Source organism: Macaca fascicularis, chromosome 3, assembly GCF_037993035.2.
Source record: "Macaca fascicularis isolate 582-1 chromosome 3, T2T-MFA8v1.1".
In the NCBI taxonomy this organism is placed as follows: Eukaryota; Metazoa; Chordata; class Mammalia; order Primates; family Cercopithecidae; genus Macaca; species Macaca fascicularis.
In genome coordinates, this window is record NC_088377.1 from 154,420,348 (window position 1) to 154,446,216 (window position 25,869).

The 25,869-nt window shown below is 35.5% G+C and overlaps 1 protein-coding gene across 2 annotated transcripts in view; it reads right to left on the reverse strand.

Moving 5' to 3' along the window:
• Positions 1–24,408, reverse strand: part of SAMTOR (S-adenosylmethionine sensor upstream of mTORC1) — a 119,028-nt gene extending 94,620 nt beyond the window's left edge. For both annotated transcript variants that reach the window (XM_015447956.3, XM_005550555.4), the window contains exons 1-2: positions 24,100–24,408; positions 7,433–7,574 (exon numbers count right to left, since the gene is read on the reverse strand). In XM_015447956.3, coding sequence (XP_015303442.1) covers positions 7,433–7,574; positions 24,100–24,259 — 302 coding nt within the window. In that variant the 5' untranslated portion in view covers positions 24,260–24,408. The remainder of the gene's footprint in view (positions 1–7,432; positions 7,575–24,099) is intronic.
• Between the last annotated feature and the right edge of the window lie 1,461 nt (positions 24,409–25,869).

Here is a 25,869-nt window from a genome sequence, read left to right on the forward strand (position 1 = left end):
ACTGCAAAATGATATAACCTCTACACAGGGCAATTTGGCAGCACATCTAATAAAATCACATATGCATTTAGTCTCCATTTCTGCAATTCCACACCTAGGAATCTACAAATATACAATGACAAAAATACAAAATGCACATACACAAGGTTATTCATTACAGCACTATTTGTAACAGCAAAAGCTTGTAAACAAGTTATGAAAATGAGGAATATATCTGTATACCTGTGATGGTTAATTTTAGGTATCAGTTGTCAAACATTATCTTGGGTGTTTCCTTGAGGGTGTTTTTGGACGATATTAATATTTACATTGTTAGAATGTAAATAAAGCACACTGCCTTTCCTTAAAGTGAGAGGGCCTCATTCAATCAGTTGATGCCTGAATAGAACAAAAAAGCTGACTCTCTCGTGAATAATTACAGAGAATTCCTCCTGCCTGACTGCCTTTGAACTGGGACACCGGCTTTTTCCCGCCTTCAGACTCAAAGTGAGACATCAGCTCTTTCTGGGTCTAGAGGCTGCTGGCCTTTAGACTGGATCTATACCTTCAGCTCTCATGGACTGCCACCTTGCCCACTCACCTTGCAGATCTTAGGACCTGTCAAACTTGATAATCATATGCATTAATTCTTTATAATAAATCTTACTATACATACTAACAGACACATCCTATTGTTTCTGTTTCTCTGAAGACTTCTGACCTCTACCAAATACAATGATTCTCATATTAAGTAAAAAAGAAAGGTACAGAGTATATAACAGTATACAACACACCACCACCTACAGGGATAAGAAAAGGTGGATATATGTACATATGCGTATGTACATGGATATGAATTTGTTTATTTTTGCAAAAACAAACACTGGTAGGATAAAAACGAAACAAATGAAAATGGTTACCCATAGGAGGTGTTACCCGGTGTAATGCCTATATGACATAGTTGAATTCTGACCCTGCCCCCCTGCCCCAACTCTGCTTATCTTTAAGAAACAGGATACCTGTAATAAAAACTTCCCTTTGAAATAATGAGACCAGCTGAGACTGGTTAGAACCAAGATAGCTGACCTAATGAAAAGACCTCACATTTCATTACCATCTCATTTCCATGCTAAATGAAATGGTACTCCCACCAGTTCCATGACTGTTGGCAAATGACCATAACAACTGGAAGAAGCCATAAAAGGACAAAAAGGACAGTGGCACTCCAGTTCTAGAACGTTCACTGCCCATTTCTAGAAAAGACATGAATATTAATCCTCTTGCTTTTAATGTCCAATGCCTTCATTCGAAAACCCTGTATTTTAACCACCCAGCCTCTCACTAGTGGAGAAGTTGAATTGTGAGCCATGCTCCTGCTTCTCAATTCCATGGCCATCAAATAAAGCCTGCACTACTTGATACTCACTTTTGGTTTTGTGTACTGGTTTCGTGACAATGAACAGGGAAAGACCCCATCTTCTGGGGAATCAGCTTTGTTGGTAACAGGCAGGTGTAAATGAAGAAAATAAAAAGGAGTCTTTTTTGAGTATACTTTTTAATAAAGTTTGACTTTTGAACCATGTAAATGTTTTATATTCTCCAAAATTAAAGAAAGAATAAAAACCCCCCAAAATTGAAAATAAAGTGAAATCAACTGTATAGCAAAATTGGTATTACAACCATACAGAAAAGAACTATTTCAAGCAATTTTTAAGCATATATTCTGATCCTTGGTAGGATATGTTCTAAAGACAAAAGAACTGCAAAGAAATCTTAAATTTCAATTATTTTATTTTTAGAAGATCAGTACTGCAATTTTTAAATCATTTTATATAAATTGTAGGAAAAGGCTAATGTATTACTGTAATTCAGAACCAAGTCCTTCTGGGTAACAGAAGAGAAATAAAAAACAGAGAAGTTAAGCAAAAATAAATATAAATGTAAACCAAAGTTGTTAAGCAAAAATCTTGTATATTAAATTGGAGTGGAAAATATCAATTATGAAGTTGATTGAATATTTATATATAACACTATATATTATAACATATATATTTTTCTAATTCTCTTTACCAAAAAGATGCAGAATAAAGCATACCCTGTGCACATCTAGTGCCCAGATGTTACTTTTCAAATGCCATTTCCCACTAAATGAAACTAGGACTCCTTGAAGAAAGAGTCTGATTCCAGGTCTCGACGAGGGGAAGCAAAGACTCATCTTTGTACTAGAGAGCAAGAAAGTGCTCACAGGTGATGCAAAACACAGAAGCAAACTTTAACTGGGCTCCTGCTGCCTAATATGAAATTATTTGAGCACCCTACCCCCCAAAAAAGACTAACAATGAAAAATGGAATAAAAATCTAAGATGTTACTGTGACATTCCAAAAAAAAAAAAAAACAAAACAAAACCCACAACCCATTTATTCTAACTGTAATTGACTATTATACCAATTGCTTTTGTGAAAACTGGTAATTAAACAGAATTACATATATTTTTTTATTCTGCTTTTCTGGATAACATGTAATCATCATTCACTGTTTATAAAGGAAAACTTTTATTTACAAAAGAATGCCAGCTAATAAATGTCAAGAAAAAATACAATTTTAAAAATAATTATTTTGTAACCCCAAATGAAATATTATTTAACAAATGGAAGTAAAACTGTTTGTTGAAAGACTGTTAGGAAAGAGGATTGCTCCACAAGCCAAAATACCACTCTACATATTACTCGTTAATTATAAAGGGATAAGTTTACAATGAAAAGATTGAGTAGATACCACCTTAAACAAATGACAACATTTAGTATCTCTAATGATGGTACACCTCACAATAAAAATCTACTAATATGACACAAAATGATGTATAAAGCTTCATCTAATAGATATTTTTGCAAAAATACCGGACCTGAATCAATCCTTCAGACCCAACTTTCAGTTTACAGAAAATAAATGAGACTGAGGAAATAAATAATTGGTACCATGAGAAAACAATCAGATAAACCTGAACGTAGGACACAAAACTAGTTTGGAATTAGGATACAGATTATCAGAGCAGCTCATATGATAGAATTTAAAAAACAACATATTAAAAAGAAATAATGAGAGATGAGAATGCAAAGGGGTCTAAAGGAACTAAATAACAGACAAGTACAAGTCCTTCCAAAATGAGAAGGGATCACAGGAACTGGGGCATGTGCTGAAATGGTACCTGGGCTGCAGAGAATCAAGCCTTCTAGGGTAGAAATACTCTGCTGGATTAAAGGGAAACGGCAGAGCTTTTAACAACTGCTTGGCTGTGTGACAGATTGAAATCTTTAAGAAACTCAAATGTAGAGATAATTCTCCCCATTCTCCTCCTGATTTCCTCCACAGGTCTATTTATGAGTATGTGAAGGCAGCAACAGCACTGGAGGCTGCAAGTGGGACTAAAAAGCAGAAAAAGATTAGGTTTATGTCCTGCAAGAGGACTGCACCTGTAATATACACAGAACAGGATTCATTCACTATCAAAGCACTTGAAACCAGAAGTGAATTGAAACCATCTAAAGCGGTCATCCAGTTCCAATACAGCTCAACTCCTGATGGTATCAAAGTGTTCAGTCTTTCATTCCAGCTTCCTGTCAGAGCAAAAAAAGCATGCCTCTCTGGAGAAAAATGGTATTTATGCCAATCTCTTCTAAACACAATGCCAGTATAAAAAAAGAATTACCACACATAAAGCAGGAAAAAATGATCCATAACCAAAAGAAAAAAATAGCCAAAAGAAACAGACCCACAGATAAGACATGTTAGAATAAGCAGACAAAAACTTTAAAATAAGTACTATAAATTTATTTTTTTAAAATAGAGAAAAAGACAACCCAAATGGATAAAAACAGAGAACTTCAACAGAAAAATTAAATCTCTAAAGAGCCAAGTAACTATTATAGAAAAACCGAGAAAAACGGTATCTTAAAAACATCTTTATTGGTAATTGATAGATTAAAAAGCCAAGAAAGAAAAATCAGTAAATATATATAGAATATTGAACACTATTAACCAACTTGAACCAATAACTGGAAAATGCAGAATGTGGGATATTCTACAAATTAACTGACATTTGTCTAAAAACTCAATGTTATGAAAAAAACAAAAAAAACCCAAGAACCTAAAGAATTGTAACCACCAATGTATGAGACTTGATTGGATTTAGAAAAAAATTATATATATATATATATAAATTTTAAAATATATTTTGAAGACAGTGAGAAAAATCTGATCTCATGAACTAAATATTTTAGAAAATCAGAAGATTACTGTTAACTGTCTTAATATGATGATGGCATTGTGGTTATGTAGAAAAATTTCCTAATTCTTAGGAGATGTATGCTAATAGATTTACCGATAAAATGTAATGTTATCTGCAATTTACTTTCAAATACTTCAGGAAATAGTGTGTTTATAGTATATGTTTCTCTGTATTTAAAAGAGCTAAAAAGGGCAAATTCCTTTATTGAAGGTATAGCTATACCTATATATTGCATTTTTTTCCTGGCTTTTAATGCTTCATATTACATATAAAATTTTATTATTCTGTCCTTAGCAGGATGCAAGGCTTACCTCATATAACATATTCCCATAAGTTTTAAGTACAACAAAAGCAAACTTTTGTCCAACCCTTTTTAAAGCCCACTTTAGCTTTCAAACTGACATTACTTTTAGAATTATCAAAAAGAGAAAAAAACTGCATATAGCTCATAATTATATAAAACTCAAGTTTCAAAATGTAATATTGTTTCAAAGTCTTTTCCCTCAACCTAGTTTTATGTTTAAAGACATTATATAACTTCTCTTAGTATTACTTCTGATAGTAAAAAAAATAATAAATTTAACCATATCTTGCCACTGTTCTTTTTTTAACAGTATGACCTAAATTCCTAATGATTTTTTTCAGCAGTTTACATAAAAAATGACCTCATGTGATAATATAACTATTGATAAAACACAAATCCAAGGAAAAAGGAAGAAGACTGAAGTTTGAGGCAGATTCACTGTTTAAGCCGAAGGTAAAAGCAAATGCTCCTATGAGAATACCACATATCAAAGTTCATTTAAGAGATAAAGTTTGAGGGCCTGCCTGCTGTACTGTAATAGTAATTTAAAAGTACTACTGCTAAAATCCAACAATGATGATCTTAAACAGCAACAGTGCTGATTTCCTGATTGGATTACACTGCCACTTTCTGTTACAGGGGAACTATTTGGTTCAGTAGTATGCCTCATTTTGTGTTTCTTGAGGGAGAAAATGTATATTCTGCAGAACAGTCAGATTTATAACCATTTTCTCTCTAGAAATGCAAATAAAAACATTTAACCCCAATCATCCCATTTCCTATTATTCTGGCACCTTTCTTTAGTTCCTCAACTCCATTATTCTTTGACTCCATAATCCACTGATGGTACCACTTTCTCACTATACTTTGTATTTTCAATTCCCTTACATATCATCATAATCACTAAAATGTGTGCCCCATTATCTCCCTGGCTCCTCTCTGAGTCATTATATTTATTTGAGCATTAATCCTGGTACACCGTCCTGTCAACTCACTATCTCGTTCACCAACTGTTTAACTATAATTTCACGCCATGATTATTAAAGTAGTTTTCTAACTGGGTTCCCTTACTGACACCCTTGCTCTTCTTATAGTCTATTCTTAACACAGAAATTAATTCTTAAGAATTATTGACACCTGCAGATGGTTAATAAAATCCTATCACTTCTTTTGTCAAAACAGCCAATGACTTCCCATGTCAGAGTAAAAGACAATGTCTTTAAAATGGTTCACAAGACCCTACAAAATCTAGTGCTCATTACCTTATTTTCTACCTCTCTTCCTCTGTCATTTTGCTCTGGCCACACTTTTCTCCTGGCTATTTCTGAAACATGCTAGCATGCCTCTACTTTAAGATCTTTAGACTTGGTAGGGCTGGCTTACTCTCTCATTTCCTTTATATCATTGGCACATATCACAACAGTGAAACCCTCTTCCCCAATCTTACTTAAAATTGTTTTGGTTTTCCTTGTTTTATTTTTCTCATGGCGCTCACCACTGTCTGAACTAGTATAAATTTAACCAACATATTGTTTCTGGCCACTCACCCCCACTAGCATGTAAGCTCTATGAGAGCAAGGATTTTGTGAGTTTTATTGTACTCCTAGTGCCTATAATATGACTGGTACAAAGCAGACAATTACTAAATATTATTTATTAAATAACTAAGTTAAATGCATATTTTTCTCTGAATTATTTGTTGAATGAATGCATTATTACAGTTTTAAAATGAGATGTAAAAATTTTTGAATAAAAATTGAAAGAAAATGTAAACCAGAAGTTATCATAAATTTACTGTCCATGAGAAAGACAATGTTTTTTTATTTAGTCTCTAGCTTTTTTTTTTTTTTTTTTTTTTGGTCCAGGGTTACATTTGCAGGTTTGTTATATAGGTAAATTGCATGTCACAGGGGTTTGGTATATAGATTATTTCACCAAACAGGCAATAAGCATAGTACCGAATAAGTAGTTTTTCAGGGAATTCATGTTTAAGTTTAGTCAATATACTTATCCTTTCTTATAATTTTACCACATTGAGAGAACTAGTATCAGCATTATTTCATTTTCTGGTATTGTTAACATTAGCATCTATATTATGAGAAAATAAACATTATCCAAAGTCAATATAAATGCTGGAATACCCTGAATCATACATCAGAAATTCAAGATATAAAAATTTTAAGACGTTTTAAGACTTTATAGAACTTTTACTTGAATCCAAATATAATTATCCAAAGAAATTTTTATACCATAACTTATTAAGGAGTCAAGTATTAAATCATTATATTTAAATGTATTGTATGTATTAAATGCATTTAAAGCCATATTTTTTAAAAGTTAGAACAAATGTGCCAAAAACATTTTTATTTAAAAAGGTGAATGAAATAGACATAGGGAAAGTGAAGCACAAGGGAGAAAAGTTGTTTTAAAAGACAGGATCTCTTTCATAGTATTTCTGGTATTCTATTTTGGTACTATGAATTATACATAGCATCACTTAGATTTAAGAGCTTCTGCCAGGTGCGGTGGCTCACATCTGTAATGCCAGCACTTTGGGAGGCCCAGGCGGGCAGGTCACGAGGTCAGGAGTTTGAGACCAGCCTGGCCAAGATAGTGAAACCCCATCTCTACTAAAAATACAAAAGTTAGCCGGGCGCGGTGGTGGGTGCCTATAATCCCAGCTACTCAGCAGGATGCAGCAGCAGAATTGCTTAAACCCAGTAGGTGGAGGTTGCAGTGAGCTGAGATCATGCCACGCATTCCAGCCTGGGTGACAGAGCAAGACTCCGTCTCAAAAAAATAAAAAAAAAAAGTTACAACAATACATTAGAAACCAAAAACGTTAATTCATAAAAGTACTTACCTGCAACACCATTCAATACGACCTTCACCCTCACAAGTTTTTGCCCAATGATTATCTGCCAAATTTTTCATTGCAACAGCATATTCACAAAGAGTTTCTTCATCCTCACAGTGTTCTCGCCAGATCTTATCAAAATCTCCCACTAAAAACAAACAGATAAAGTAATTAAGTTTACATGAAACATGTCAGACTCTTGAAATAAGTTTCAGCACAATCTGAAATTATTTAAAGATAAATACAAGCAAAATTATAAAGTAAAACGTCATAAAATTTTAAACATTTAAAATGTTTAAATGTTTACATGTTTAAATATTGTATAAATAGTACTTAAATAAAAATATATATTTACATAAAAATAAAAATGTTTAAATAAAAGTTCCTTTATGTAAAGGGATGCATCATTTTAATTATTATTATTTAATAAATAAATGAATGATTGATAACAGGTTTGTGAAGCTGGAAAAATTGACAAAATATAAGCAGATATTGTATATATGAGTTATCAGTTAATAATCCAAAGACATGCTGGTAAGAAACAATCACAGCTGAGTACTCAAGAATTAATTTTCCTGTCACTGTTGGGCAATATGACTTTGCAGGAGCTGAGTACAAACACGTAAACCTGCTTCTTGACTGTTATTTTCTTGTGTTTCTATTGACTGTTACCTTCTTGTATTTCCACATTTATTAAAAAGGGGTTGGTAGGTAAGATGACAATGTAAATTAAGCAATCAAGTAAATATTTCTATTTACACACTTGGACTTGCTCTAGGCATAATGTAGTTTAAAAATTTATAATTCTAGGTCAAAAATGTCAAAAATTGCCTTGAAGGAAATTACTTTGGAAGCCTCTCCAAAGTTTGTAAGCCTTAAAAAATGTCCTATATAAAAACTATAAGCTGACTATATTATCCATTCAGCTACTACATTTTTTAAAATAAAATTAAATCAGTCATCACAATATGAAATTGGAAACATCACTGTAATGACTGATAAAGGTAGGAAAATGTTATCGCTAAATAAAGGACGTTAATGCAACTGTAATGGTAAAAGAGTAAACAAAATTTATCAAGGTAGTTTCACTCACTGTCCTTGGACATAGAAGTTAGGTCCTCATGCCCCATAATGAAATGTAGGCCATTATTTGGGGACAGAATAAACTTAAAACTATAAATAGAACAGCAAAATGTGGGAGATAATTATACTAAAATTATTCTTCCACTTAAGATTATTGAATTCTTACACTTAAGGTTTTTTTTTTTTTAAACAGAAAAGGAATTAAAATAGTTCAAATGTAATAATAAATACTTAACTATTCAAATTTGAAAAACTTTCAATTAATCCCATTTACGGGGTATTTTAGGGTCTAGTCTAATAAGTACCAAGTTGAAAACCAAACTATTAGCCCTCTAATTTGATCAAGAAAGAAGGGTAAGGATACAAACAAACCCTCTCACACATTATTAAGATGGCTATACATCAGTCTGAGTCTTGGTCTGAATACTGATTTTAAACCTGAGAGAATTATTTTTGAGGGGGCTATGTACTCGTATACAAATATTTCCATTAATCACTAACATTTGGGTAGCGACTGGACTCTCAATTTGTTACATATCAGACTGGCAATAACTATTAGCTTAAAAAAAGCAGGCACAAGTTTTCTAAATTCTCAAATAAAAATTCCTCAGTTTTAGAAATGTTTAGGTATTCAAGTTCGATCATGTTAAATCGTAATAAATTATGATTTATTTTAATATAATGGCCAATGTTCTTTTTTTAGCAGTTTGACCTGAATTCCTATTAATGTTTTTTTCCAGCAGTTTCATTTTAAAATGACCTTATGTGATAAAATAACTACTGATAAAACACAAGTCCAAGGAAAAAGAAAGAAGGGTGAAGTTTGAGACAGATTCACTGTTCAAGTAGAAGGTATACACAAATGCTCCTGTGAGAATACCACATACCAAAGTTTATTGAAGAAACAGTTTGAGGGTCTGCCTGCTGTATTGGAATATTAATCTAAACACACTACTGCTTTCCTCAGTTTTAGCAACATCTTTCAGATGGAGTTATTTATCAAGTCTCTAAATAGAACTTCAGAAAGTGAGGTGTCTGAAACGATATTTTAATTAATGACACTTTCATAAACCCATGATGGTTCACAACACTATTTCCGACTTTATCCACCAAATTTGAAACTAAATCATTCATTAAGGTATTGTATAATTTTAATTATACAATAATTATATTGGATCATTAGGTTTAGAAGGCCTTTTTACGAACTTTTAAGTTTCACTGTCCTATAGAATATACACATTATAAATAAATACATAAATGTATTACATGTGCTGTTAATAGGAGTCATTCAAACAAAAGTTCTATGACAAAATATACCTGGGAAAAGCTATGCTTAACACAAACACATTTTCTTTTCCTTTCCGCAAGACTTCTTGGAGTCTACAGAATGTACAACTTGGCTGGGTGTGGTGGCTCACGCCTGTAGTCCCAGCACTTTGGGAGGCCAAGGTGGGAAGATTACCTGAGGTCAGGAGTTTGAGACCAGCCTGACAAACATGGTAAAACCCCACCTCTACTAAAAAATACAAAATTAGGCGGGTGTGGTGGTGCATGCCTGTAATCCCAACTATTCGGGAGGCTGAGGCAGGAGAATTGCTTGAACCTGGGAGGCGGAGGTTGCAGTAAGCCGAGATAACACCATTGCACTCCAACCTAGGCGACAAGAGCTAAACTCTGTATCAAAAAAAAAAGTACAACTTAAGACAAAGAACTGGGTCCATGTAGTTTATTTGGGTGAGAATCCTAGGAAATATGAGTGAGGAAGTGAACAGAAAGATGGCAAGGAGAAAAAACTAATACAAGGATGAATTACTGAGTTTGCTGCTGTTGGCAAACTGAGAAGCATACTGAATGTGTCCAGAATTGTGCATCTAAAGAACGGGAGGCCACGGCATTTATCTCTAAGTTCTTATCCCGTATTAACTGAGAATTATTAACAATCTGCACTGCTAGTCTGCACTTAGCCACTGAATAAGGGGACAATCTCAGTGGGCTCCAGCAGTGTGGGAGAAAGGCAGAACACAAAAAAGCAGCACTCATTTAAAGTGGGTCTATGTAAGGGCTGCTGACTCTGAGCTCAAAGTGTCTATCTACCATGGGTGAGGACAAAGGGTGTGCAATGTGAGGCAACAGAAGTGTTACAAATTCTTAAGAGTCCCTGCCATGTCACTATATACTTTGAAACTCAATTTACTCTATAATTATTCTACTAGCTATAAGATGCAAAGAACTGAAAATATACAGAAACCTACTACCCTACAACTTTTTAGAAGACCTCGAGTTTTTCATACTCAACACAATTCCCTGAAATACCACTTTATGAAATTTTATGGCTATCTACCTAACTGAAGTTCTAAGGAAGAATTCAAACTTGGTAGGCTAATGCAACTCAGATTAACCACAGACAACTTCAATTTAATGTTTTCATTAACACTGAAGAGTCTGCAGACTCTCACAAAGTGTGTTGACACTGAAAACTGATGTGATTCATAAAGTGAAGTATACTTAAATATATAACTGACAGTAGATGATGCAATTGTATATACTTTTCCTTCTTTGAACAGATTTTCTTTAAAAAATACTCTATATTAAATGCTACAGAAAATAATTAAAGTTAATGAGCAGGCATTGGTATCGAAAAAAGGGGAGAAGACATGTAAAGAAAATGTGGTAAATGCTATAAAAGAGATATGAACCTGATATGTTCCCTATATGCTACGTAAGGCATCTTGGACCCAAAACTTTTATTTCATATTATTTATAAAACAAAAATGTTTCAAACTCTGACTACTGTGTATACATTTTGTTAAAAGTCTGGTGGTTACAAAATTGAACAAAAAACATAGCTGGCCTTTAGTTATGAGAAAATTCCACTTCCCAAAATATCTCTGAAAGCTTAAGGTAATTTTAAAAATAAACGAAATTATTAAAACAGAATGAGATAAGCATTTTCATAATAGCCCTTTTTTTGTTTTTATAGTATTTAAAATAATGGTATTTCAATTTTGAGCAAAGTTTTTCAAAGTAATCTATGATTCAGGTTCTAAAATCCAAAAAAATTAGGGTCCCCCAGTCCCCAGTATACATATTTAAAACTCCTCTACCAACTCAAACTACATATATAAATATTAAAACTCAATTTTAAGGATTTGTTATCACTTAGTTATTAGGTCAACTAATAATTAAAAGATATACTATTTAAAAGGACAATATTTTTTCATTATTAAAAGGTAAATCCGGAGCTAGAAGTTCTTGAAGTTTGCATGAAAGGTCTAGTCAACATAGTATAAGAAACATTTAGGTCAAGTTCAATCAGAACTCTCAATGAATTAATAATTAGCCTTGTGATTTATTTTAATATAATGGCATCTGTGAATGACTCAAAATTGTTGTGATTAATAACCCATTTTCTTACCAATTTCTTATAAGCGTTCTAGAAAAAAATACATGTGTTTTAAAGTAAAAGTGAGAGAAAGAGAAAGAGACAGACAGGTACAAGGGGAAAGGGAGGCGTGGAGAACAAAATCTGCAATGGAGTACATACATTTTACTTTGACCAACTACAGGGAATTCACAAATTATTTCTAGAAAGCACAATTTAAAAATACATGCTCTACAGCTTAAATTGTCTTACAAAATTCTAGAAAACGGTCACATTAATATGACTTCTATTTATTGTTATCCCATAACATTTAAATTTTTTTAAACACCCATTTAAAAAACAAATTCATAATTTTAAACATGAGTGATGCCAACTTAAAGTTGCAAAACCAAGTTCAATATAATCAATGAACCAAATTATTCTGAATCTTACATCAAGATAATACCGTAACTACTGCATTGACTAAACTCACCTTCAAAAACATATGTCACAACTAAAAAATAAATTAAGAGCTACTAATAAAAAGACAGCGACAACTAGGAAAGAATAGCACATTCATTAATTTAAAAAGGGTTCCATTTTTAATAACTTTGTGATTAAGATATTATTATTATTATTATTTTTTTGAGACGGAGTCTTGCTCTGTAGCCCGGGCTGGAGTGCAGTGGCCGGATCTCAGCTCACTGCAAGCTCCGCCTCCCGGGTTTACGCCATTCTCCTGCCTCAGCCTCCGGAGTAGCTGGGACTACAGGCGCCTGCCACCTCGCCCGGCTAGTTTTTTTGTATTTTTAGTAGAGACGGGGTTTCACCGTGTTAGCCAGGATCGTCTCGATCTCCTGACCTCGTGATCCGCCCGTCTCGGCCTCCCAAAGTGCTGGGATTAAGATATTATTACACTGCAACTGCCTTTGTAAAAAAACAAGTAGAAGGAAATGAATTTAAAAGTATTTTTGCTCTACATAACATCCAGAAGTGCAGCTCTAAAAGAGTTTCAAACTCAAGTGAACCAATGGAATCCCTACACTATTTATTTAGAGTTGATACTATTCTTTCTTTATGAATTAACCTCTCTCTTGCCATCTGCTACAGCATTTTTTTCCTTCAAAATGTAACTGAATTCATATTTTCTTCAAGACGGTTTATCTGCCTCCCACTTTATCATCTTACACCTCCCCCATTTGCCATCCTTATCATACTTTGTCACTCATTTATACATGTCTATTAAAACCAGGTGTGATTTTCCCAATAGAAAGTATAAATGGAAAAGCAAAGACTACTTGTGATTTATAATTTGTATAAATTAGAGAAGTTAATTAGGATGCTCAGTCAATGGAGGACAAAATATTTAAATTTTCATCATGCTCAAAAAATAAATGCCAAAAGTATAAACAAATCAAATTAGTTTCTAAGATAAAATTCAAACTACAATTGATGGCTGTCAGCAAGTAGTAGTGACTCAAAAGCACAATTTAAATTTTTCAAAATAGTTACTGTTTTCAAAGTAAGAGTTCCAAGGTCAGAAAAGCAATAAATTCAACGTCATTTTTCTAGAGACCATTGTTTTAAGTTTATTAAAAAAGGCTTTTCCATTTTGTGTTATTGTCAAAAGAAAAAACTGCAGCTGACAGTCCAGTCATATTCATTAAGTTCTTTAATAACAGTACACAGATCTTTTTGAAAAATTTATTAGCTCAAGGAGAAATCAACAGTAACACTACCAAATACATAATTACTTATATGTGAAAAAAATGAATAGGTGGTGCTAAGGTTCATGCATTTTTACATGCCAGAACCACTTGATTTTTATACACCTGATGTATATAAAAATATTATTTTTTCTCAATAACTCTATCCTAATTCTCCTTTTTAAAACATACAAAGCACAGAAAATAAGAAAGTTAGCAAGTATACATGTGATGCCATTTTAAGATAAGAATATATTTACAAACCATATACCTGATAAGGGGTTAATAGCCAAAAGATAAAAAAACCTCATACAACTGAATAGCAAAAAAACAAATAATCTGACAAAAAAAATGGGCAATGACCTGAATAGATATTTTTCGAAAGACAACACAAAAAATGGCCAATGGGTATATAAAAGGGTGCTCAACATAACTAATCATCAGGAAAATGCAAATTAAAACCACAATGAGATACTACCTCCCATCTGTTAGGATGGCTATTGTCAAAAAGACCAGAGATAACAAGGGTTGGAGAGAATGTGAAGAAAAGTGAATCCTGTATACTTATGTTGGGTATGTAAATTAGTACAGCCAAAACAGTATGGAGGTTCCTAAAACTACTATATGATTCAACAGTCCCACTTCTGGGTATTTATCCAAAGGAAACGAAATCAGTATGTCAAAGAGATATCTGCAATCCTATACTCATTGCAGCATTACTCACAATAGCTAAGAAATGAAAATAAATGGAGGTGAATCTATAGTGAAAAGACATGTGGGACTGAGAGTATACAGAGAGACTGATTGCAAAGAAGTATGAGGAAATTTTGGCAGTGATGAAAATGTTCTATACCTTATTGTGGTAATGGTTTTACAGAGATGCATGCATTGTCAAAACTTATGGAATTATATACTTTAAATAGACATAATTCACTGTATATGAATCATACCTCAATAAAATTTTTTTAAAATGATGTGCCACAAGCATGGTATATGTTACAAAATTAAAATTATATTTCATTAAATTTGAGGGCCATCAAATTCTCTACAAAAGCAAAAAAAAAAAAAAAAAAGAGTATCAAAAGTCTTAAACTTTTAGAAATTCAGAACAATTTATTTGATTCTGACTTAGGCATATTGCCAAATACGGGACCTAAGATGCCTTATCTGTAGATGAACAGACTACCAAATTCAAGTTCAAAGTACCTTTAAGGGTCATTTTCTCTAACACAAGGTAAGCAAAGAAAATCATGACTAAGTGCAAACAAGTTCAGCTACCACTTCAAGGCATTAAAACAAAATGTTCGGAATTCAGATTGTCTCACATAGTTAAGCCATACACAGACCAGTCTTCTCAGCACCTGAGTACCTGATACAGTGACACATCTAAAAGTGGGATAAAAAACATCCAAGGTGTTCGGTAATTAAGAACCAAAAAGTAACCAGAAAACACAAAGTTTGAAAACCTGCATCTTATAGCCAACATGTTATGAATAGTCACTTCTCTAATGTGGGAAGAAAATACCACCAATAATCTGACATGCTAAAAATGTTGGACTTTTCATATAAAAACTTAGAAACACAAACAGCAAAAGGGACCAAAAAAAAAAAAAAGAAAAGAAAAAGATAAAGTCATTTTAATACTGAGAAAACTACAGAACAGTCTAGGTAAAAATTCCAGGAGTCATTCAATCTTTAATGTCATAGTCCTTAAATGCATTGAAGCAGTATAGCTACAGATAAAAGAGCTGTTATTTTTAAATTTCTGCATTTTACAAGCTTAGTGTGTTTCCTATATGCCAAATGTCGTTTTAAGTGCTTTTCAAATATTAACTCATTTAATTACAATACCAATCCATTGAGACATATATTTTACTTTATAGATGAGGAAACTGAAATAGAGAGATTAACTTTTCCAAGGTTACACAACAAACCTGGTAGTCAAAAGCTAAAGTCATGCTCCTAACCACAAACTCTGCTTCTCTTCATAAGTTTTTAATTCATGAAATTTTATGGATATGAGCAGAGCTTTGCAATAGAGGAAAGTACACAGACTCTACTAACCACAAACAAATGGTCTTTTGTCAGTCAAATGCAGTTATTTAGTCTGTGCAACTGCATTATTAGTTAGATTTCTGGCAATGGTTCTCAACTCTGGCTGCCAATTCTGGTTGCACATTGGAATCACCCAGAAGTTTCATTTAACTGGTCTGGAGTGGCAACTGGTCATTTATTTTAACATTCCCCAGATGAATCCAACGGGTAGCTATGGCTTAAAACCAACGGTGTATAGCAAGGTTGTGAGTTTAAAAGCCTGGCAAAATAATATAGAGAGCAAGGGGGTTGGGACAACCTTAAGAGTCCAATTTAATTAAAAAAAAAATGCATGAATTGAACTTAATATCTACAAACATTGGCTCATGGTATATCTTCTGTTCTTGGAATAGCCTTTTATTATAAACATATCAATGATAAAAATACTCCAAAATGCAAGTCTCTGAACACATCCTATAAGGGAGATGGAAAGAAATCAAGAAAAAACATAACCCATGTCACCAACATGTTATTCCCTTGTGAAAGTGAACTTCACACAGATGGGTCTATGACCACACAGAGTACTTGCTTAGTTCAACTTTCAAACAAAAGGATTTATGAACAGCCTTTTGGAACTTGATTTTCATATGTTCAATTAAAAAGTCTTATCCTAATTTCTATATAAATGGAAATGGATACTCACATGCTGCTCTAAATGTATGAAGATTAACCATTTATTCTAAAATAACCACAGCAATGGGTATTAGTGTATTTACACTTAAAGCACAATAAATCAGTATAGTTTAGTGGTTGTCAGATGTTAGATTTTATAAACAGTATAAATTTCACTTCAAATTTAAGAGACTGATATACTGGGGTTACAAAATTTTTATCTGTAAATATAAATAAATACACAAAATTATTACTTTTTTTTTTCTTTTTTCAGAATGGAGTCTCATTCTGTCACCCCTGGAGTGCAGTGGTATGATCTCGGCTCACTGCATCCTCCACCTTCCAGGTTCAAGAGATTCTCCTACCTCTGCCTCCCAAGTAGCTGGGACTACAGGCGCGTGCCACCACACCTACCTAATTTTTTGTATTTTTAGTTGAGACGGGGTTTCACCGTGTTAGCCAGGATGGTCTCATTCTCTCTTGACCTCGTGATCCACCCACCTCAGCCTCCCAAGGTCTGGGATGACAGGCATGAGCCACCATGCCCAGCTCACTATTACCATTTTTATTACCAACATACAGAGAGACATACATTATACCCACTACAACATCCTTATGAGAACAAATAACGATACCATAATGACTGTAAGGATATATTTACCATTATATTTATAGAAAAATAGAATGCTATTCAGAATAACTTGGACCATTTAAAAAAGTAAAATTAATCTAATATACTCGATTTAAGAAGACATGAGCATAAATTAGAAAAGATGGGTATCCACAAGTAAAATTTTAAACTTATGAATATAAAAAGATAAAACTCAACTATCTGGAAATATTTATATTAGCTTCTTTTGTGTGTGTGCCTTAAATCTACAAGGTCTGGTGCTGTGTACTAAGGCTACAGAGATAAAAGGCAGAGTTTTACTCAAGGAACTAAGTTTAGCAGATAAAACAGACAAATGAATTGGTAAGTTATTAACACTATAAAGGTAGGCACAATCATGCTATGGAAGCACAAGGTAAGAGGGGTACTTATGTAGGGACCTTATGTAGGATTCTGTGCTAGGTGCTGTACACAACTGTGTTTGTGGGGATGGGGTTGTGATGATTAATAAAAACCCAGATCTTTGTTTCAAGAGTTTACACTATAATAAACAGGCCTAAAAGACCAACCACGAAGAGGTCATTTCAAAAGAGGCCTGAAGATCTGACTCTAAGCCACAATCCTCTACATTTAAAGTTGAAAACATTATGCTGCTAAACTTCCAGAACATCATTACTTCTGATTTAAAGAGGAACATTTGAGAAAATTTTACTTGAATCGGTGGCGGAAGGGAGAGGGGCAGGGATAATGCCCAGGAGTCATCCAATCCTTAATGCTACCCTGAAGACATAAAGACAGAATAGCTACGGTTAACGCCTCTACTATTATTTTCATTACTTGAAGAGGGTAGGGATACTGTTGCTTTTGCTAATTAGCCAGGACTAGTAAAAACAGGAGCTCCAAAAGTACTGTATGATAAAACAAGAAAGTCTCAACTTAATTGTCAAATGTGGACAATGTATGAGATTGCTCTAGGAAATTTACAAGAATACTGCAAGAAGAGATGATTACAACAGGAACTATGTGACAAATGTGCCTGACTTATTTAGACAGTATAGAAATGGCTCCCGAAAGACGGAAAACTAATATAAAAATGTGTCAAAACTATCAATGCAGAAATTTAAAGCTAACTTCTTAATGTGTGCCTTCAAAACAAGTAGCTCTTTACACAGAGGTGTAGCGAGACTACCTATTACTGAAAAATCATTAACTCATTCAGTTATCTCAACTGATGTTTTACTCTGTATACTGTATTTTTATGACAGAAATAAGTATTTCATAAGCACACATGAGTAAGGAATGAATGTGAAAAACAATTTGAACTCCCAGGACAAGCACATCCTTTAGTAAAGTACTCTGCTTTTCTTTGCAACAGAAAAATCTTAGTTCAATGTTTTCTCAGAAAGTGTTCTAATGATCACCTGAATTAGAATCACATGAGGGACATTAAATATGCAGATTCCTGGGCCCCAAATCTCAGATCCACCAAATTGGTTTCTGGGGACCTAAGAATCAGCATTTTAAAAAGTTCACTGGAAGATCCTGGAGTCCACTAACATTTTAAGAACCATTGCCTAGGATGCTCTAAAGCTGCAAACATGATATATACTTATTAAAGAAAACAAATGCACCAAAACCAACTGAAAATACTGATTTGATTCTGAAAGACTGGGACTCTTTGAAAATCAAAGCAAACCAATATTTTCTTAAGCAATATTATAGTAAACATTATTTTACCTTTTCTTGAGGACTTTAGACTGTCACTATGATCACCTTCACTCTACTGTAAATGATGCATAAATGGCGGCAGATATAGTTCTACTACAGTGTTGGTACCCAGCACAGCAGACACCCGAACCCTGGGTGTACTCCCTGTGTTCTGTGATGGTTCCACTTTATTCTTGCAAACTCTTAACTACTGGTGTCTTCCAAGGATCTGTCCTCAGTTCTATATTATAACCCCACTGTGCAGTTTACTTGCCTCAAAGCTTCAACCTCCACAGAAGGCTTTCAAATTCTAAACTTCCAAAGGATACACTGCAAACTAAATCATTACCATTATCCCTATAACAAGCCAATCTGCCTGACTACCCTGTTCCTCTTGCCCCCAATCCCTACCATTTCCAAAGCGTATGCTAATAGCTATCTACATTTTCCCAGGAAAGAAATATTGGCATCATCTTTGACCCTTCTTTATTTTCACTAAAACTGCCTATTCTGATCTTCAAAGTCTGTCTTCTTCTATTTTCATCATCACTATTGTTATTTAAGCTATTATTAACTTTGGATCAGGTTAGTATAAAAGCCTCCTTTCTCCTAGATTCCTCCTACTACAACAGCTGTGTTTCTCAACCTCTTTGTCCACTGTGTACTCTGGGAGCTTTTAAATATACAGATGTCTGTGTTCCACAAAGTTCCAAAGATGATACTGATGTGGAACCAAGGCTAAGAACCGCTATGTTTGTGGGTTTATTTTCCATTAAACAAGGAATCTGCACCAATGCTTTTGGCTTCTAGTGTATCTTTTCAACTGCAAAAAGCCCCTAAAACGATAACCTGTCACAAAGAACACTAATAATAACAAAATCAAACAGCTAAATACTAATGTACATTGTATACCTACATGTACTTCATTGAACTGACTATATATATGGTCCCTTTATCTTTTAGTATTACTGATTACTGAACTCTTTTCATTATTTTTTCTTCTACTGGGAATGGCAGTTCAAACTCTCCTAGTGCAAACTTAACAGGATTTTCTGCGGACAATCTTCACCTTATTTATTTCACTGATCAGGCAAATATTCTATCACAAAAAGCTTTCTGATTCTGTATCAGAATAAGTATAAGAACAACATAAAAAGAAAACAGCAAAACCTCACTTGAGAAAAGAATCTGTTCAAAGTTTCTTAAGGTCTTGGAATTGGTCAAAATTTTAAAGCAGCTATGTTTAAAGTCCACTGAGAAAAAAAAATAAGAAAAGTTCAATTAAAAGGAGTCTCATTCTAATTTTTAAAACAAATTTAAAACTTTGTTTCTGGAAAAACACCAACATTACATTCATTCTTTTATTTTTAGACTTTTTGGTTTAAAATTATTCTAATACAAAGGTTTTTCCCCTTCCCCCACAATTCTCATTTTAAGTGTTTGCTGCAGAATAGTCAATCACAAATATATTTTTCAGCTTATCCTACACTGCTATTCTAATTCACCTGTTAAGATCACCCCCCACCGTTTAGAACATACTTTTATTTTTTTGTGATTGATTTATAAGCTGCAGGTGTTTATGTGATAAACTGTTTTAAATCTGTTTGGTATGCAGAACAAGTAAATTAAAGAATTGAATAATTTGATAAAATGTCCCAAAGATATTAATAAGATAGGTTAAAAAAAATAAAAACGAAATGGAATTAAAAGTGTACTTTTACTCCTGACAACTGCAGCCTTTTACATTTTCTTGGAATTTTTACATGAATGCCTTAAGTTCAGAAAGAGAAATGCCAGGCATAAAAGCAATCATTATAGGAAAGGGTTCATGTGAATACGATTATGGAAAAAAAATCCTACAAAGACAACCAAAAACACACGTGGCTCTACTTCAGTTCTTGATGTGATACATATTTGTCAGGCTCATCTGATTAAATAATGAAGTCCCTGTTTGAAAAGCAAAACTAGTTTTTTATTAAAAGACTGTCTATAATATAATTCTTTTACATTTAAAATATTTTTGGTTTACATGGAGGTCAAATTTTTAAAATTATGTATGGCAAAGACAGAAAACACCTATATGTGCAAGCATATTTCCATTTATATAACCTCACTTTAAAAGACTGACTCTTAACTATCAATGGCAGATACCAGAAATACTCCTTCGCATCACCACTGCTAGGCATCTCCCTATCATTTCATTTTAGTAACTGCTTCAGATATGAGTGCTGCCTGGAACACACCTTTATCTCTAGTTCTCACTTTACCTTTAGACAAACTGGCAGAGTCTCTTAAGTGGTGACACAGGGCAGGCCGTAAAGTGGGGAGTGAAAAATGGTAAACGAAAAGAGTGCATTAAGCCTACCTGCTACTCTTTACAACCCTGTCCACCCTTCCCCAACTCAAGCCTGTTCATCATCATCAACTAGCATCAGTTGGGCAAACGGATGGAGAACAGTGGAAAAAAATCTTTTTTTATCACAGCAAAAAAGAACAACAAAAGTTATTTTCATTCTTTTTCCTGTTTTATTTTCAATTCCACTAACAGAGATAAGGGAAAAGAAGGCTCTGTTCTCCAACCTCCCGGTCATTATCTAGTCCTCACTCCTGTCCTTAATATTCAATGACCGTTTTGTCTCCTTATTCCACTCTAACTTATTTCCTTTCCTGCCCTCTCTCCCCAGAAAACCCTCCCCTCATATAGCCCCAACTCAGCTAATCATACCTAGCCTATGGATCATCCATTCCCATCAATTTATATCTTTTCCCCTAATGCAAATTCTAGAACCACTTCCTGCTTCCCATTTTCCCTCCTATTCTAACATTTGGAGTCACTAACACTAGGTTTGGAGTTGGGGATGGGGAACCTGTATTATTCCCAGAAAATATGTATAGTATTAACAATGAACTACCAAAGCATCAAGAAAGTTATTTTAATCTTTTTAGGACTCAGCTCACTCATCTGTAAAATGAAGAAACTATTAGATCACCACTCTAAAATCTGGCTGACAATTTCTAATTCCTAATAATAGGGATCTTAAACTATAGATCTGAGGTAGAATACAGGAATTTTCTAAGAGGCACCCAGTTGAATCTGCTGATCATCCATGTTTGGGAATCATTGCTAAATGCTAAGAGGTTCCTTCTAGTCTAAAACTCCAAGATCCTAAGCTGGAATTTTCACTGCATTTGCTGGTAGAGAAACTGTGATAAAAGGAGTACAGTTTCCATAGTTATTGGTGCTATAGTTCAGGTATGTTACTGATTCAATAGGCCTCTGCAGACTGATCTAGCACTTAAGCACGCTTCAGATTATGATAACAGCTGACTTGCAAATGAACTTGTAAAATATGTTTACAGATTAGGGACTATTACCACAATACTAAGTCCTCAAAGTAAAACACTAAAAATTATTTCCGTAGTATTATTATGTGCGCAGTGTTTTTCACAGATGGCTTTTTTACCACTAATATTTAGCCTATATGTCAGAAATAAAGGCAGAAGGAACATGCTCATTAGGATCACTTATTCTGCTAATTCACTGATGGGGCTTTGTATATCATTCGAGCAAAGCCTAGAGAAGTCTAGATCACTAGTGAAATTCAGGGTATTAAAACGCCTAAAGAATAGTCTCATTCAAATGTTTAAACTGCCAGGACATTAACTCCCCAGAAGCATACTAGATCATTCACTTACGAACTCCATGTATCTATTCTAGATCTGGTAACTTCCAATTCTCATTATAAACAAGGGTTCCTGTGGTTAATATTCAGGCTTAAAACATGTTTAAACGTGTGGGAACTAAGCACATATAAACAGCACTTGAAGAGATGACACATTAGTGTGTTAATTTGAGTGGAACTTATTCATTTATGAATAATGAAATTATTAAAAGGTAAAAATAGAAATGGAATTCTATGCTAGTCATTTCTCTCTTTAAAAAGATGCACTTAAATTTGTACAAAATAGCAGGGCAAATTGCAGGAAAGTGTGTCCATTTATTTCCTAATTTCTCCAAATAACATGAAATCTACAGTGAATGCCATTATGTAAGAGCATTCTTTGAATATCAAGAATGATGCAGTTGTTGCTATGGTAACTACTCATTTTATTGACTAAATTGTGGGTTTGGGTAGCATTCTTTCAAAAAAACATATTTCAACCTCTTAAGTAGGTCTGATAAGATTCTTTCTATTGTTATCTGTTAAACAATAACTACAAGCCGCATTTGGGGATGATTATTTAAGCAGCCTCTATTAAAAGCTAACCTTGATTTGCTAAGGAAAGAAACCTTTAAAGTTTGAAAAACGAAACATATCAACTACATTCAAAAGAACAAAGGATACTAAGTTTTAACTTTCTAGAGTAGTTGAAACGTGTGTAAAAATCAACAGTAACATGATCTCACCCGTCTGTGTTCCTTCACTGCCATAATTTTCCTTCTAATCCTAAATTATTAACTAAGTATAAGACTAACACCAGAAGACTGCTGACTTTTCAGTTTGCAATTAAGCTAAAATGAGAACCAGTGGAAAGCTTTCTTCATTTCGGTACTTAGGAGAAGTCTCTGTCCTGAGCCTATGAAAACACAGAATTTTCACTGTCAAAATCTTATAAAATAGCTGTGTACAAAAGCCTATATTTAAAGATATCAAGGATAACTGTAGACTCTAACTATAAACACTCTTCAGGTACAGGCAAAAGCCACTAAGGCTTCTTCCCCTATGAGCTTCCATAGAGGAGGTTCTCACCGGAACCCCATCCATGGAAGCCGAAGGTGGGCTTCATCCGCACGTGTCTTCAGGGGGCTTCCAATCTAAACGGTATTTTCAGAACCTGTCCAGATCTCTTCCTCACCCGTCTAAATAAACAGTAAGACCAAGTATTTAAGAAACGGGACTGGGGGCCACGGGTGTAGCCCGTCCCCCTTTTAATAATGTTAAGTCCAGTCAGCTCAAAGGCCTGCTGACTTCGCAGCCCTGGAAGCCAACGCGAGGAAGGCTCTGCATGGTTGTAGGAATGAAGTACTAGGAAGGGAGTCTGATGAGGAAGCAGATGGACAGCTGGCAGGTCAAGCATAAAGGAGGGACAACTCAGGTTTCTTTCCATCTTTTACAAAGGGATTTTACCTGTCTTGTTTTACCTTGGCGTCTCTTGGAAAAAGCGACCCCCACGTCCTCCGTGAGCGTGTATGTGTTTGTGTGTATCGTGACAACAACCTCAGCACCCCGGCTGAGGACAGGGGCTTGGAGGGGGTGGGGACTCAATTCCTTTACAGGCCTAGAACTCTCCCGAAGGGCCCTCGAAGAAAAGGGGGCGGGGAGGAGCGCGTCTGATGCGGACTAGGGGGCTCAGACCAGGCCCGTGAGAGCAGCAGCGGCTTGGGGGACGTGCAGATCCCTTAGGTTTTAATGGTGGCCTCTTTGGAGGAGGGAAGAGGTGACAAGGGGTTGGGGTTGATAAGGCCTCCCCTTCCCCCCTCGCTCAGCGCGCTGTTTACCTTCTCGGTACTTCTTGCGGAGCCGCCGGTGGACGCTTTTCACCACACCGGAGAGCTTCTCCTGTTCCAGTTTCCGCTCCTGCTCCCGGGGCGGCGGAGTGTTCGGGGGCCCGGCCCTCTGCCCACGAGCAGTACTTCGCCCTCCGGCCCCTGGCTCCATATCGCAGCCGCCGCCGCCGCCCCTCAAGCCCCCGCAGACGCTCCCCTGATAGAGGAGGTGGGGTAGGAGGAGGGAGCAGCGGAGGCAGCAGCCGGAGGAGGCAGAGGAGCCGGAGCGACAGCGACAGCCTAGGAGGTGGACGCTCACCCAAAAGTGCAAGCTGATTGGTGGATTTTGAGGGCTGGGCGGAAACGGAAAAGACTAAGGGCCAATGGGCAGAAAGCGCCGGCGGCGAACCCGGTTGTTTGGGAAGGCGAGCAGCTGGAGGAGGCGGAGCTTGCGGGGGTAGGGAGGCTGAGGCAGTGGGAGCGCTAGGCCTGGGTGCTCATCTCTCCCCCCACCCTCCCCGGATTCTGTGCGCAGGCGCTGTGGCCCGGCCTCGGGAGAGGAGCTGTGAGCAACGCGCGTGCGCGTCTCAGTTTGCTTAGTTTGGGCTTTTTTACAGCCCGGCTTTCTGATGTCTTCCATTATTTTCACCCCCTACGCTTTATAATCTGTTGCGATGCGGCCGAGGTACTCTGCTTGAACCTCCGCTGCACCTTGTCACATATAGGTTCCCTTTAGTTACGTGAGCTTTGAGATGACGTTACACTTCAGGGAACTCAAGCACACAAGCTTTCTAAGGCTCAAGGAGAGAGGTCTGGCTACCAAATGCTAATTTAATTCTCAGGTCGACAATGGTTAATGCCTGCAGTACTGCTGCTAGGCAAAGGACATAGAAAATGCGAAATGGAGAGGGCCAAGAAAAGCAACAGGAGATGCAGGAGGACAACAAGTAACGATGGAAAACTCACAGCAGATGCCCTCAAGAACTTTTGTAGTGACCACGGTGTTAATAAGCAGCCTGCCCTGACCTTATTCGCCTCAGCACTCTGAGCTTTTATGGTCGGCTCAGGTAACCTCCTGCCTTTTAATTTGGACAATTAGCCTATGCGGAGTGTATCTAAGTGGGTTTGGCAACCTGTTCACCCTCCGCCACTTCTTTTCCTTCTTTTGAGGAACGTGATTGTTGACTTCTGTCCCATTAAGGTGGAACACTGCTCTCCGGAGAGAGGTAGACTGCATTGGCTCCTGAAGTGGCACCGAGACTGCTGGAGTGTCAGAGATTCAATAGACTGAGAGCCCCTAATGAATTGTGTAGGATTGTGGACCACTTCCCCATTGCAGGTGTTGGTTACGTGACAGTCTACGGAAATGATTGCAATGGGAACATTTTGATGATTTTCTAACGAATAAAGCTTGCGTTATGTAACTTTTATATGCTATCTTCTTTATATTGAATACGATGAAGAGCAAAGAATTATACACACTGTCTAGGACGCAGGAGAAGCGCGAGGTGAAGGGAGATTGATGGAATTTAAAGGCGGAAGATGTGTCCCTTCAGCCCAGTGGAGAGACAGGTCAAACAGAGATAGGGACATGTAAACTTCAAAAGAACTCATTATAATTATGAAGAGAAGTTACACGGAAGTGCCTAATAAATTGGGAATGTGGTGGTCTTGTTTGGGGGAATTTCATTTGGGAAGAAAGGGGAGCTTGAATGACATATCTCTTTTGGCTCTTTCCATATTTTAATTTATATGGAAGGCAAATAATGGTGCAAATATTCG